We start from the raw sequence: 12,592 nt of genomic DNA, 5'->3' as shown, positions 1-12,592 counted from the left end.
ATACCACAATTCAAAGACTACCTTGGGACCTAGCTGTTCTAGCAGCAGTACTATTTGAACAATAACAGTCAAATTTACAGGGTTTTCCCCTCCCTTTTCCCTGCTTATTGTCCCTCTGACACATACCTGAATTCTCTGTTATGGAAAGATGATCAGAGCAGCTCTGAAAGTCAGTAAGATGATTTGTGTGGCAAAGAACTGGATAGAAGCAGGGGGAAAGGAGATTTTTTTTCCTTCGAGTACTGGAAAAAAAACTGTGAAAACTTTTGGACTATTTGCCTCATGGGAAAACAAGGGGATAGAATCTGTGTATACAGCTTCAGCCTCACGCCAAACATTGCACCTAGTAGAAGGTATTACAAGGGAACTGAAATTTACTTTTTGAAACACAAGCCAGAACAATCCTATGCATCCCTGTTATTCAGCCATGCTTGCAAACGATGAGGCATGAGGCAGGGCTCTGCTGCTGCTTGCTCTCCCTGAGCCCTTGGACGCTTCAGCTGTTTCTCAGGTCACTTCCAGCCGCAGCTGTGACTGGTCACTTTCTGCAGCAGCATTCCCACCATGCCACATGCAGCAGCTGTGGCAAGCAGGAACTTTCCATCTGGCCCCGACCTCTAGGCTTGAGTCACTGCTGCTGCCAGAGCTCTGCAATGAGACAATGCTACCTAGAGCTTTGGCTGAAAATGACCCACATTTTTAATGCAGTTGTCACAAGTACATGACAACTTTCAGTCATTACTAATCTGGCCAACTAATTAGTGGGAGGCTACACTTTCCAATGTTCATATCTTAGAGCCAGCTGAGGTTTTCTCTGGTCATATTCTGACCCAAAGGAGCACTCCAGAATGGAAAAAATGAACTTTCATGCGTATGTTGAGCAGAACCTTCTCCAGAGGTTTACCCATCTACATTTGCTTTTGTGTTGTTTTTTTAAAACATATTTTATCAATAGGATCTCTTTAATGGCCAAAAAATTGTAGTACAGCATTTATGCATCTGCTTTAACCATTCTAATTGAAAAGGCTTTTATGTCAGTTACTTCCTTACATCTGTCAGTGCCTTACATTTTGAATAAACACTCAAGCTATGGGTTTGGCTGAAGAATGAAAGCCAAATGATTTTGGAAATATTCTGAGCTTTGGCATTCCAATGGCAAACAATATGTGATTGAATTGGATTTATGCTAGAATGCCTCTAAGCTAGAAAAAAAAACCCCGATACACAACTGGGCTGATGTTATTACTAAACTAGTCCATGGTAGGAGCTCGTGAGCATGTGATAATTGCACTCTGACAACTTGCTCAGCTCAGGAAAGGTGGTGTCTAACACACCCACAATCACTGCCTTGCTGGTTAGAAAGACAAGAGAAAACCAGCAAAACCTGTAACGCTGCTGTCAGACTGCAGCAAGAGGACTGAATGTTCACATCAGGTGTGATGCAGCGGTATAGGGGGGAAAAAAGGTATTTCACGATTTGTCAACAAGAAACCCAACACTCAGATGGTATGCCAGAGCTAAAACTAGTGTTATCACAGAAAATGCATCCACAGGGGAGGCAGCTGCAGGGGCAGGGTTCTGCATCAAACTGTATTCACATTCACTTACTTCCTCTCTGACTTTTTGCATAACTTTGGAATTTCATCCGCAAACTGGAAGCACAATTTCCTTTTTCTCTTGTCTGGGGAGTTACAAGGTTTAAAGTATTGATTGTCTCTTGCTATATATTAAGAAAGAGACAATCATTATTTTAAAGCACTTCCTACTCTTAGTGACTGTGCAGAGAGCAGTCAGTTACTGTTGTCAGAATGAAATGGTAGCCTAAAGTTGTGAAGCTAGACCTAGAGAATGTACTCTGGTGCTAAAAATCAAATGCCTAAATCAAATGCCTGGTGTGAAATCCAAAAGCCCCTGTCTGGCCCCTGTCTGTGATGGACGTGTTTGCTATCTCAGGTGTGAATGGAGAGCAACTCTGCCATGCAAATGCAGCATCTGTGCTTAAACTAAATGCTAAAGAAATCAAGCAGGGTTTGTAAAACTCCTGTCCCAGGACTCACATACCTAAAAGACTCCAAGGAATGCCACCTTCTACTTGGGATTCTGTGGGTAAATGCACAGTCTTCCAAAGAATTAATTAAGTTTCACCTTTAAAACACAAATTAATGAGGGAAAGGGGGTAGACAGACCATGTAGATATATGACTGCAGACTGGTTTTGGCAAGTCATGGATACATAAGTATCCTTTTCCGTCTGCTAACCTGCAGGAATTCAAGCAGCCTGATCCCTGTGCAGTGATAACCATTATACTGGGAAAGTATCACCCACTGGTTCTATGGGGGGAAAAGTCACAGACTAATAGAATAAATGTCAATTATTCTAATAAGCAACATGAGATCACAGACCCCACAGAAATCAGAAGTATCCAGAATTATATGTACAGATCTGTTAAACACAAGATGTGACACCTACTACATTAAAACTACAGTGGAGCAGTCCAGTTTTGTGCAATGTCTGGCAGCACTGTCATGCTACTTGTAATGCACAGCACCACAGGTACATCATGAGGCAAGCTGCCCTCATTCTGCAGGCACCCAGCACCGTGCCCTCATGCCCAAGGGTTCTGTGCTGGGTGACCCACTGCTGTTTGCTCCCAAAGCCTACACGGGCTTGCTTCTCTCTGAAAGAGACCTGAAAAGGTGGGAAAAGCAGAAACGGTAACACAGCGGTGTTCATTCGCAGACACTGCCATAAGTTGTGGTCACAGTTCCATGTTGGTCACATCGTGGTCCTGCAGCAACAGGAAGCTGAACAATTTGTAAACTCAACCCTAAAATACACGCTACAGGTCAACTAGAGTGTCGTTCAGGATTGCGGTGGGAATACAAGCATACAGCCACAAGCACTGTGAAGTTGTTGGACAGAACTGGAGTAAAAGAGTTAGAATGGACTTAATCTTTTTATGGAAATATCATTTAATACAGCTCAACTATGTAAGAAAATCAAGTCTGCAAAAAAGGGAGATACTTCATCGTTACAGAACATGTTGTTCTCAGTTTCACAGTTGTGTTTCACAGAATATATAACTGGAAAGAAACATAGGCCACAGAAATAACCTGCTATGATTTCCCATCTAACATTGAACTCCACTTCATCTGTTATTTGGTGGACAAGTATCTGCCAAAAACTACGCTGCTTTGAATTACCTGTGTACATTGAAGTATGAGGGACATGGAATATAAAGAAATGTCGTTTCTGAATGTCTTTGAGCCATGGGTCTGTCTGAGAGCTGATCTAGCAACAGGCCTGTAAGAGCTGAGACAGCCTGCTGTCTGTTCCATAGGAGACACAAGCAGTTTGAGTGGTCCGTGCTCCCTGAAAAGGCCTCCCATGACACTCTGAACCACTGCACTGCAGTGGGAAAAGCTAAGAGCCAGAGCATTCTAGAAACACTACCTGGAATGTCTGTACAGGCAGATGCAGAAGAGGAAGGTGTCCCACAGCTCAGGTCTATATGGCTCACTAGTTTGTATCACCTTGAGATCAACTAAGCAAGAACCCAATCATGAAGGACAAATAAGGCATTCAAGGTATGATCTGAGTAAAAATGTGTCAGCCTCAGTGTGGATATGACACAGGTTTATAGATGCAGAAAAACCCCCAAGCATTTGCATGTGTCATCTTTCCACCAACGTGACATTTCAGGTCAGGTCCTCAGCAGCTGGCAATGGAAACGCTCACATACGCAAACAGCCCCTGCTTTGCAATTCACAGGCAAATCTAGGCTAAGTGTGAGAGAGTGGAATTCCATCCAAAAATAAATGATGCAATCAAAACTGGTGATAGTCTGCCACTTACAGTCACTAGTGCCTGGATTAAACCAATCCTCGGTGCAATTCACGTTCTAATACAGAGGCAGTTCATCTGTATGCATGCCCTCCAGAGATGACCTGATGTTACACCCCTCTGCAGTGTTCTGAGATTGCCCAAATAAAACTCCTCTGACCTTGACCCCCGCAAGGCTCCCAGTCATCGGGCTGCAACACGCGTAACGAAGGACGGCTCTAAACTAGCAGCAACCGGGCGAGCTTCTGCCTGCTGGGTGGCCTTGTGGATCTGCCCTTCCAGCACGGCAGGTTTTCCACAATTTAACTGAGTTTATGTTTCAGAACTTTCAAATACAGATGTTAGTTCTTGGCAGGTTTCATGGTGACCATCCTAGCCTCAACTCTGCGCTTTGCTGTTTAAAGAGCCTGGAGTGAATCGTGTTATTCCAGCATTCCGTTCATCAGCGTTTCGCTTCTCTCCAGGGAAAGCCGATGAAGATCTTTCCTAATATCAGGATGATCTTCCAGCTCTTCGTACAATGATCGAACAATGTCCAGTTTCCTGTAGTCCATTGGTTTGACCAGACTGCGAACAACCTGGAGACATCTCTCTTTCAGGGTGAACACTGGAGTCAAAAATAGACAGACAACCTGGTCACAAGGGCAGCTGCCGCCTCCAACACACAGTGCTGCTCCCAGTACACCTACAGGGTACACAGCAGTGTTACAGCATGCTAAATTCACTCAGCCACCCTATGAAACCCATCAGAGATATCTATCAATAGGAGCTCTATCAACAGCTCTAATCAATACAGTATAATGTCACAGCTCTACTTAGAAACCCTCAGGATCTCTTTGTACTTTGAGACAGATTTTACTATTTGAGCACCTGATTTCTCACTAGATCCTTTCACTGATGCCAAGCACAGAACTGGTTTTGCTTTCTCGGCACGGGCCAGCCCTTGCCTTTACCTGGCAGCGTGATGTCCGCTCTGTTCACGTTGGGGGCTGCTACGAACAGCTCCTGCTGGTTGACGAGGAGCCCATCCTTTGTCTTTGCGTCCCGGAACAACCAGAGGTGACCTGGGAGAGAACACGGTGGAAACGCAGCGTTACCGCACGTTTTACAAGCAATTTTGTGGGGGCTCCGCGAAGAGCTGAGCTGCTCGCTGGCTGAGCTCCCCGTTTCGAGGCCGCGGCCCTGGTCTCCTGCGTGACAGCGGAATACGACCAGGAGCGCGGCGCGATCCCCTGGCCTGCGGAGCCGCGCCGAGCCGAGCCGCCACGGCCGGCCACGGGCAGCCTCCCGCCGCCGCTGCAGCTCCCCGCCCCGCGGCCCCGCCAGGGCTGAACGCCTTGTCTGCCCTGCCCGGGCGGCAGCACCCACCCCGGTAGCTGTGCATCATCCGCCCGGTGCGCGGCTCCAGCACCGGGTAGAAGATGGGCTCGCCCTCGAAGTCCACCCAGACCGGGAGGACGGCGCGGGGGCTGTGATTGTTGAAGGCGACGCTGGAGACCTCCCTCGTCTTGAGCGAGCGCAGCCCCGGCCCGCGGGACCCCGACTCCTCCATCTCGCACGGCGCCGGCCCGCACCGCGCGTGCGCCAGGGGAGGTGGCGCTGCCCCGCGCCTGCGCGGCCGTGGCGCGGGGCGGGCGGGAGCCGGCGGGGCGGGCGCACGGGCGCCGTTCCCCAAGAGCAGGCGGGGCCAGCGGCGGCAGGGAAGGGGCGGAGCAGCAGCGCGGCGCCTGAGGAAGCAGGCAACTCAGCGCGTTCCCCCGCAGCCACGGCAGCTTTCCGCGGTGGAGGCCGCACCCTGCCTTCGCCGGCTGGCCAAACACTTCAAAGGAGCCCGTTTTAGGATACTTCACGTTCTGCAACAAGACTCAGATGAGGTGTGTCTTTGTAATTCCTGCGCTATCGCTCTAACCACCTGTGAGCCACAGAGAAGGACACCCAAGAAGCCCTCATGTGGCAGTCCCAGTTCTTTCCAGTACAGCTGGATGCCTGAGAGCTGCAGGAGAGGCTCCCTCGCTGTCCTTCAAAGGAAGTCACTCCTCCCCTTGCCTTCTGTGGGAGGAAACCGGTAATTGCCCCCCATGGAAGGAGCACACATTGCAGATCCTTGCTGATGCCATAAGGGACTGCGCAGCACTGGGGGTTACACAGCACAGACAACGAGCCTGGTGGTCTTAAGTGAAAAAAGCTGTTATTCCTTGGTGCCGGTACCGATCTTCCATAAAAGTGCAATCTTTAAGAGAAACTGCTTTAAATTGTACAACTCTGAGCACAGATGTACAGCTGTGAGAGCAGATATATCACTGTATATCTGCCCATTCCTCCATGCTTTATGATTTTAAACTTAGCATCTCCTCTGAAATGTGACATAATTATGTGAGGCTGTACATTTTAGTGTGACAAGTACTGAAAACCAAACACAAATTCTCTGCAGCTGTCAATAATCTTACTTCCTGTAACGTTAGTGAAAGCTGAGTTTGCCAAGTCACATCCATCTGATTTGAATCTGTTTCATGTTAGCTGTCATTTTAAAAACAAAAAAAACCCCTACTACCTTTCAGGCCAAAAGGGATGACTGGCGTTTTACTTACATTCCAATTAACTCAAACTCCCCCCAGACTTCAGAATGTACTCTGTAAGGTCTTAAAATGTAACTGTGCTTGGCTTTCCTTTAAAAACACAACAAAACTAAGAGTAAGAAACCACCCCGATGTTAATTCATTTTATGAATGTAACATACCCAGGTTCAGTTGTAGGGTTCCCTACAGTGGGAGTATTTAGAGCCACTTCATGCAAAAACTATCACCTCAACACTGTCATAAAAACCATGCAGTGGGGAAAGAAAAGTGTTGCCATTTTATGCAGAAAGACAGCTGTGTAGCAAATAAGGGCCTGCATTATCCTTAACTGGACTCTGACTAGGAAAAGAACACAACTAAGACTTATCTCCTATGCAAAACTTCTAAAACTTTAATACTTGTTAGTTCACCTCTAAACACACACACTTAGCATGAATACACTGGAATGAACATGGCAAACTGGTAATTAGTGTTTCCAGCTTCTGAGGAGCAGAGTCAGCGGCCTGAGAAATCAGGGTACATTTACATAAGGAAAATATTTGCATCTGAAGTTATTCAGTAGGTAATATGTTTTTGTAAATACTGTGGCATAACTACAGCAGTTACATCACCCAATACATTTAAACATACTGCCACCTTCATGTGTCTATGGTAGACTGTGAAAACATGAACTTTGAAATAGAATTGCTTTCAGTATCTCTTCTCACTAGTAACTAGAGAGTTTGCTAAGGCTGTGTGCGTTACCCACCTCACTCATGGCAGTGGAACATTAAAATGTGGATTAGACACTAACTAATAATTAGCACAAAGCTGAGGTAACGGGTAAGAAAAATGGCAGCATCAGCATACCATTTGCTAACTGGCACTTGCCTATCAGAGCATAAAATGTAGATGCTGGTTTATTACCTTATTACAGATGGGCACTGGTGTGAATTGCAAACCTTCAATTTGGACAAGTACTACATTAGGGATACTACCTCTAAACCCTTCAGGATGACAGGACTCCTGTTAGTCATTTTAAGATAGACGTATGATTTCTACACTTCGGAAATAAATTCAGTTACCTCCAAAGCTGCCTCAACATGTTTTCTACTGTAAGCAGAAGCATGAAACATTTAACTGAAAAACACAATTGGCATGATAGAGAAGACTCGGACAAATGAAAGTATTACTAACTCCACTGCTGAATTTCAGCTTGGGTGCCGAAGAGGAAAGAGGTGATTTAAATAACAAGGTTTCAGAACACATAGTACAACTGGTAGCTGTCAAGCTGACCCCTGGTTTAATATCTGTGTTACACAGTTTCTACATCGTGCGTTTGGTGCTCTTCCTCGGGAACAGACAGACCTTTGCTCTGGGGTGCCTGCTTTACCAGGTTGCTATTCAACAGACTCTGCAGCTGTCTCTTGTGTCCTTCCACGCAAGTTACCAGAATGATCTTTTTTCTTCTGCTCTTTCCCAGGTGCGTTTCAGCAGATACACTGCAGCGTGAAGGCCGCCCACGTTCACCCACACGGTCTGAGCCTTGCGCCAGATGTGCCCCATCCGTGACAAGGCCTACAACCCAAAAAACAGCCACAGGGTGCAGGCGGCTTCAAGATACCATAATACAGGTAAGTTTGCTTTAGAAGGTATGTTAAATTATTCTAAATCACATCTGACAACATCAAATGACTGCTCAGGCCAAACACTGTGTTCATAAATGTTACTAGTTATTGCTCTAAAAATACATCATCTTCTGTAATTAAGCCAGCTTATTATTTTTCCTCAATACATTTTCACATGTAAAGAGGTTTGATTTTCTCTCAGAGAACATACCTTGGCAAAGCACTTCTTGTCCTGCGTGAGCAGCACAGCCCTGCCCGTCCCCGGTGTGCAGATCCGGCCCATCTCCATAAGGCAGGCTGGATAGAGATCCCAGTTCTTCTTCTTTGACCCTATCCTGCAAAACAAATTAGGATCCCCTTTGTGACTGCTGGAAAACAGTTCACTCCACTTGCTCTTTCAGAGATGGATGAGGGCATTCAGGACCACACTTACTATTAACTTCAACCTGCATTTTTACAATGGACATCGATACTTTGTAACTAAGCCCAGTTAAGTAACTGGCCAGAGAAGCCCCTACCCCTGCCGGACCAGCACGTGCAGTCGCGGCAGGGAAGCACCCGAACTTCCCCCGTCACCCCTCACCTCTTCCCAAACGGCATGTCTGACACAACGATGTCCACGGAACCCGTCCGCAGAGGGAGGTTGCAAATGTCCCACTGAATGATGTCTAAGGGTATGCCCAGGGAGCTGCTGCTGCAAGTGCAAAGAATTTTACTTCACACGTGGCTTACCGAGAATATTTTTAAGCTGAGGAGGTCTGTAATATCAGCAAAAGAATAAACGGGAAAACACAAACAAGACAGTCAAGTGCATCAATGCAAACCAGATTTTTTTACATACAGTTCTCCAGGAAAAGGAAATCACTTGTACTCTTCTCACCTTTCCTTATTCTCATTCTTCCTTAGTAAAGAAGAGATGTTGTTTGCTGCTCTCTTTACAGCTTGTGGGTTGTTATCACCAGCAATATGGTAGCAGCTAGGCCATTCTGTAGCTCCCTAGGGCAAAATATTGATCATAAGCAAGATTACAGCAACATTGCTTAGTATAAAAAAAGCCACCAAAGCAAACGAGGAGTTGGCTCTTCAGTCATTACCCAGAAAACTTAAGCGAGTTATTCAGCTGCAGCTATGGTCAAGTTTTATCAAGTTAAAAAATAAAGAATCACCTCTATTGGTATTGCACCTGTACCACACATGGGATCAACTATGATATCTGTTGGCTGTGGATCACAGAGCCTGAGGAACAGAAAAAAGACACGGTGAGAAAAGTCCTAAACCCGTTAATTGCTGTAAGGAAGGAAGACAACCACCTTAATCACTCTGATTCTACCCTTCTAACAAAACAACTTCCATGTCATTACTTTTCCCAGTCGTTAACCAGCATGTTACAAGCAGCAATACAGTGAAGTACCTTACAGAATGTCACACAGTACTTTGAAAACTGGCTCACACAGCAACCCTACTGTGCAAAGCACCCACTGTTAGTCACAGAGCACAGTTCCACCTAACATGCCTTTTCAGTTTTGTCCTCAAGAATTATCAGAAATGGCTCTTGTGGAAGCAGCAGGAGTTAAAGGATCCAAGTTCTGAAACAAAATGACCTAGTTACCCGAGAATAATACAAAACCATGCAATGACACTCACCGAAGCATGCCATAAGCAAGAGTTGAACGAAGAGTGGTGGGTCCAAAATGTGTAATATTTCTTCTGTGGAGGCTCTCTTCGGTTAAGGCAATGCCCACAACTACTTCACTGTTGTGAATATTCAGAAGAACCTAAAGAATAAACTTGACCTAAATTTCAGGAGGAACAGAAGTTTTCAAAGGTACACCTGGTAAATATTAATGAGAATCTTGGATGGCAATAAAAAAACAGAAACTATGTATGAAAGAGCGTTCTTGGAAGGAAAGCAACGCATGTTTCAGTGGTGACAACAGGCAAAATTCAGGAGAGCATTCACGCATCTTCTCACTCAGTCTGTTACACAGAGCTTCACAAAGCGCTATAACCATCACACTGGCTTTTTAGAAGCTTTGTTTTACAAGGATGGGGGAGAAATCAGGCAAGTTCTGCAAGTCACAGTGCAGCATTTGCAAAGCAGCAATACAAATCCTATTGCTGGTCCTCTCCACCATACGAATTTGGGGGGTGACAATGCTGCTACAGGACATTGTGCCAGCCCTTATAGACCTGCAAGGAAAGGCAAGCTTTTCTGCCCCTCAAAAGCAGTGGTCTCACACCACTGAGGGGCCACAGCCCTGAGTTGTCCTTTCCAAACCTCTGCTTTCCCTACGGTAAGAAATAAACACCAGAGACTTAATGTTACCCCTTTTTGTCCCCTTCAGCCATAAAACTACAGCTTCTGTACGGAATATCTTCTGTTAATTTACACTGATGTGAAACAATGGATGAGGGAAAGATTTAGCAAGGGTGAAGGTAAAGCAGAAGGTGACTATTATAAAAATGAACAAGATCAAATGTGGCAGGAGGAGACAATGCTTAGTGGTTGAGGGAGAGGGGAAAGCTTTTGAGCACTGTCTCAGCTGCACCAGCTGAGAAGACAAGAGTATTTGCAGAGCAGGAAAGGGACATGAGGAAGAGAAGGTCACAAGAGATGATTATTATGGGTAGCCAGAGCACCAGCAAGTGGTGGGATCTGAGGATGCACACGTGACAGTGAAGGGAATGCTTCTGAGGAGCTCGTGGTTCCAGCATGACCAGTTTTTAGCTCGAGTCATCTTTTGAAGGCATTTGGAGATCTTTAAGCATCAGAATTAAGAACTAAGAATTTTTACAATGGACATGTAGGTATTTCCAAGGCACAGCACTATACCTCTACGTCAAAGTTAGTCATGTCAGCTTTCCACTGGAAATGCTCCTGCACAGCTCCACCGAAGTCTCTGGCAGCCTCGTTTGAGGTGAAGCTGTGCTTGTCCCCTGCTCTGTTGCACGTCACACGGAACTTCAACACCTTCGCCTCTCCTTCCCCTGCCTGACTGTCACTGGCCTGGCTCTCACTCCCACAACCCGCCTGCAAGTCATCTTTAGCATCTGACTGTTCATTATCCTCCTCCCCGTTTTGGGAAGCCCCTCCTTGTGCCTCTTCTGTATCCTGCCCAATAGCAGGTTCCACACTGGCAGCGTTTTGGGCACAGTCCTCCTGTTCAACATCATCTTTTTGATCTGTTCCTTCGTCCCTGTCATCATTCAGCTTCTCTTTGCTTGCAGTACTTGGCAGATTCTGTTTCTTGCGTTTTGTCTTTCTCTTTTTCAAACTGTTGTTCAGCTCCCAAACTTTCAATGGATTGGTCCAAGGCAGCTTTTTAACCAAATCTTCCAAATCCTTTAGAGCATCTTCCTTTAAAAGACAAAAGAGTTATGCTTTGAAGTCATTCCATCCCTTTTAGAGCTATCCCTTCTTTATGCCTCTCAAGTTAGTTTCCTAGATGTGTAACCCCCCACACATTTAAACAAAGCTTACAGCTCGTTGTGCCATTTTTGATCACTGGAACAGAGTGTTTTCTGAAACTAGTCTTAAATCAAAACCACCACTCCAAACCCAGAACCGATTTTAAAATGTGGAGTAACTCACCTTGTTTTCTTTAAACTGGTAGTCCTTGAACTCCTGAACAACAACAAACAAATTATCCACTGACCTTAGGCGATGGACCTAGAAGAGATGAGAAACAGGGTGGCCCGTTACTAACCACCAGTGCCTGGGGACTGCGTTTATACTAGAGTCCGGATTTTGTCCCTTTGCACCCGGATTTCAGAGACCACGTTTTCACACGAGGGTGTCACCTCAGGTGTACAGCCAGAGGAAGGCTTCCTGGCGCTGCCCGGGGCTTCCCGGCTTCCTCTACCCTTACAAGCACAAAATTCACCCGGCGGCGGCTCCAGCGCGCGGCAGCCGGAGCTGTTTCGCAGCGTTTTTCATAACTAACATCTTTACAAGGGAAGCCTTCCGCTCCTGACAGGCCGGGATCCTGCGCTCGGCACCAGACCCGCCACTAGCGCGCTCGCAGCGTGGCCACCGGGGCACCCGACTGGCGCAGACACTGCGGGGCGCGGACCTGCGCCAGGCTGTCGGCCGGGACCTCGAAGTAGATCTTCCCGCGGTCCCGGCTGATCCTGGAGGCCGAGCCCAGCTTCTCCTGCACCTCCTCGGCCGCCGTCAGCTCGAAGCCGGTGGGCACGGTGGCGCCGATGACGGCCGCGAGCTCCGCGCCGGGGCCGGGGCCCCCGCCGCCCGCCGCCTCCGCCATGGCCGGCACCACGCGCCGCCGCTTCCGCTTCCGCGCCCCAGCGGCGGCCGGGCCCGCAGCGCCCCCTGCTGCCCGCCAGGGGCCCGGCGCGGGCGCTGCTGTGCGGGCTGTGCGGGCGGCGCGGGCTGTGCGGGCGGTGCGGGCGCTGGTCCCCGGGCGGTGCGGGCGGTGCGGGCGGTGCGGGCGCTGGTCCGCGGGCGGTGCGGGCGCGTCCCGGTCCCGATGGCCGCGAGCGGGCGGCTGTGCCGGGCCGCGGGGAGCGAGGAAGGGCCGGCGAGGCCCCGCACACGGCTGCCCGGCC

The 12,592-nt window shown here is 47.6% G+C and overlaps 2 protein-coding genes across 4 annotated transcripts; both read right to left on the bottom strand.

The window, feature by feature from the left end:
• Positions 1 to 2,954: 2,954 nt before the first annotated feature.
• On the bottom strand, positions 2,955 to 5,441 carry VHL (von Hippel-Lindau tumor suppressor). 2 transcript variants are annotated; one of them, XM_062008343.1, is made up of 3 exons: positions 5,212 to 5,441; positions 4,797 to 4,907; positions 2,955 to 4,528 (listed from the first exon to the last, which is right to left on the bottom strand). In XM_062008343.1, exons 1-3 carry the CDS (start codon positions 5,393 to 5,395, stop codon positions 4,266 to 4,268), a joined length of 558 nt encoding a protein of 185 aa, XP_061864327.1. In that variant the 5' UTR covers positions 5,396 to 5,441; the 3' UTR covers positions 2,955 to 4,265. The 2 variants fall into 2 exon arrangements, with proteins under 2 accessions (XP_061864327.1, XP_061864328.1); XM_062008344.1 differs by having other exon boundaries at positions 2,955 to 4,450.
• Positions 5,442 to 7,678: 2,237 nt separating this feature from the next.
• On the bottom strand, positions 7,679 to 12,295 carry THUMPD3 (THUMP domain containing 3). 2 transcript variants are annotated; one of them, XM_062008433.1, is made up of 9 exons: positions 12,100 to 12,295; positions 11,619 to 11,696; positions 10,860 to 11,384; positions 9,671 to 9,801; positions 9,193 to 9,262; positions 8,907 to 9,022; positions 8,610 to 8,720; positions 8,238 to 8,361; positions 7,679 to 7,976 (listed from the first exon to the last, which is right to left on the bottom strand). In XM_062008433.1, exons 1-9 carry the CDS (start codon positions 12,289 to 12,291, stop codon positions 7,845 to 7,847), a joined length of 1,479 nt encoding a protein of 492 aa, XP_061864417.1. In that variant the 5' UTR covers positions 12,292 to 12,295; the 3' UTR covers positions 7,679 to 7,844. The 2 variants fall into 2 exon arrangements, with proteins under 2 accessions (XP_061864417.1, XP_061864418.1); XM_062008434.1 differs by having other exon boundaries at positions 8,610 to 8,717.
• Between the last annotated feature and the right edge of the window lie 297 nt (positions 12,296 to 12,592).

This window comes from Colius striatus, chromosome 15, assembly GCF_028858725.1.
Source record: "Colius striatus isolate bColStr4 chromosome 15, bColStr4.1.hap1, whole genome shotgun sequence".
Lineage (NCBI taxonomy): Eukaryota > Metazoa > Chordata > Aves > Coliiformes > Coliidae > Colius > Colius striatus.
The sequence above is the reverse complement of the archived record's forward strand: the minus strand, read 5'-3'. Positions and strand labels throughout refer to the sequence as shown.

Coding starts and splice junctions, on each gene's coding strand:
- VHL (XM_062008343.1), bottom strand. CDS start 5,395: ATGGAGGAGTCGGGGTCCCGCGGGCCGGGGCTGCGCTCGCTCAAGACG. Junction 4,908..5,211: donor GATGATGCACAGCTACCGGG/GTGGGTGCTGCC, acceptor GTTCTCTCCCAG/GTCACCTCTGGTTGTTCCGG. Junction 4,529..4,796: donor AGCGGACATCACGCTGCCAG/GTAAAGGCAAGG, acceptor TGTACCCTGTAG/GTGTACTGGGAGCAGCACTG.
- THUMPD3 (XM_062008433.1), bottom strand. CDS start 12,291: ATGGCGGAGGCGGCGGGCGGCGGGGGCCCCGGCCCCGGCGCGGAGCTC. Junction 9,263..9,670: donor CTTGCTTATGGCATGCTTCG/GTGAGTGTCATT, acceptor TCTGTTCCTCAG/GCTCTGTGATCCACAGCCAA. Junction 9,023..9,192: donor CAGGTGCAATACCAATAGAG/GTGATTCTTTAT, acceptor ATTTTGCCCTAG/GGAGCTACAGAATGGCCTAG.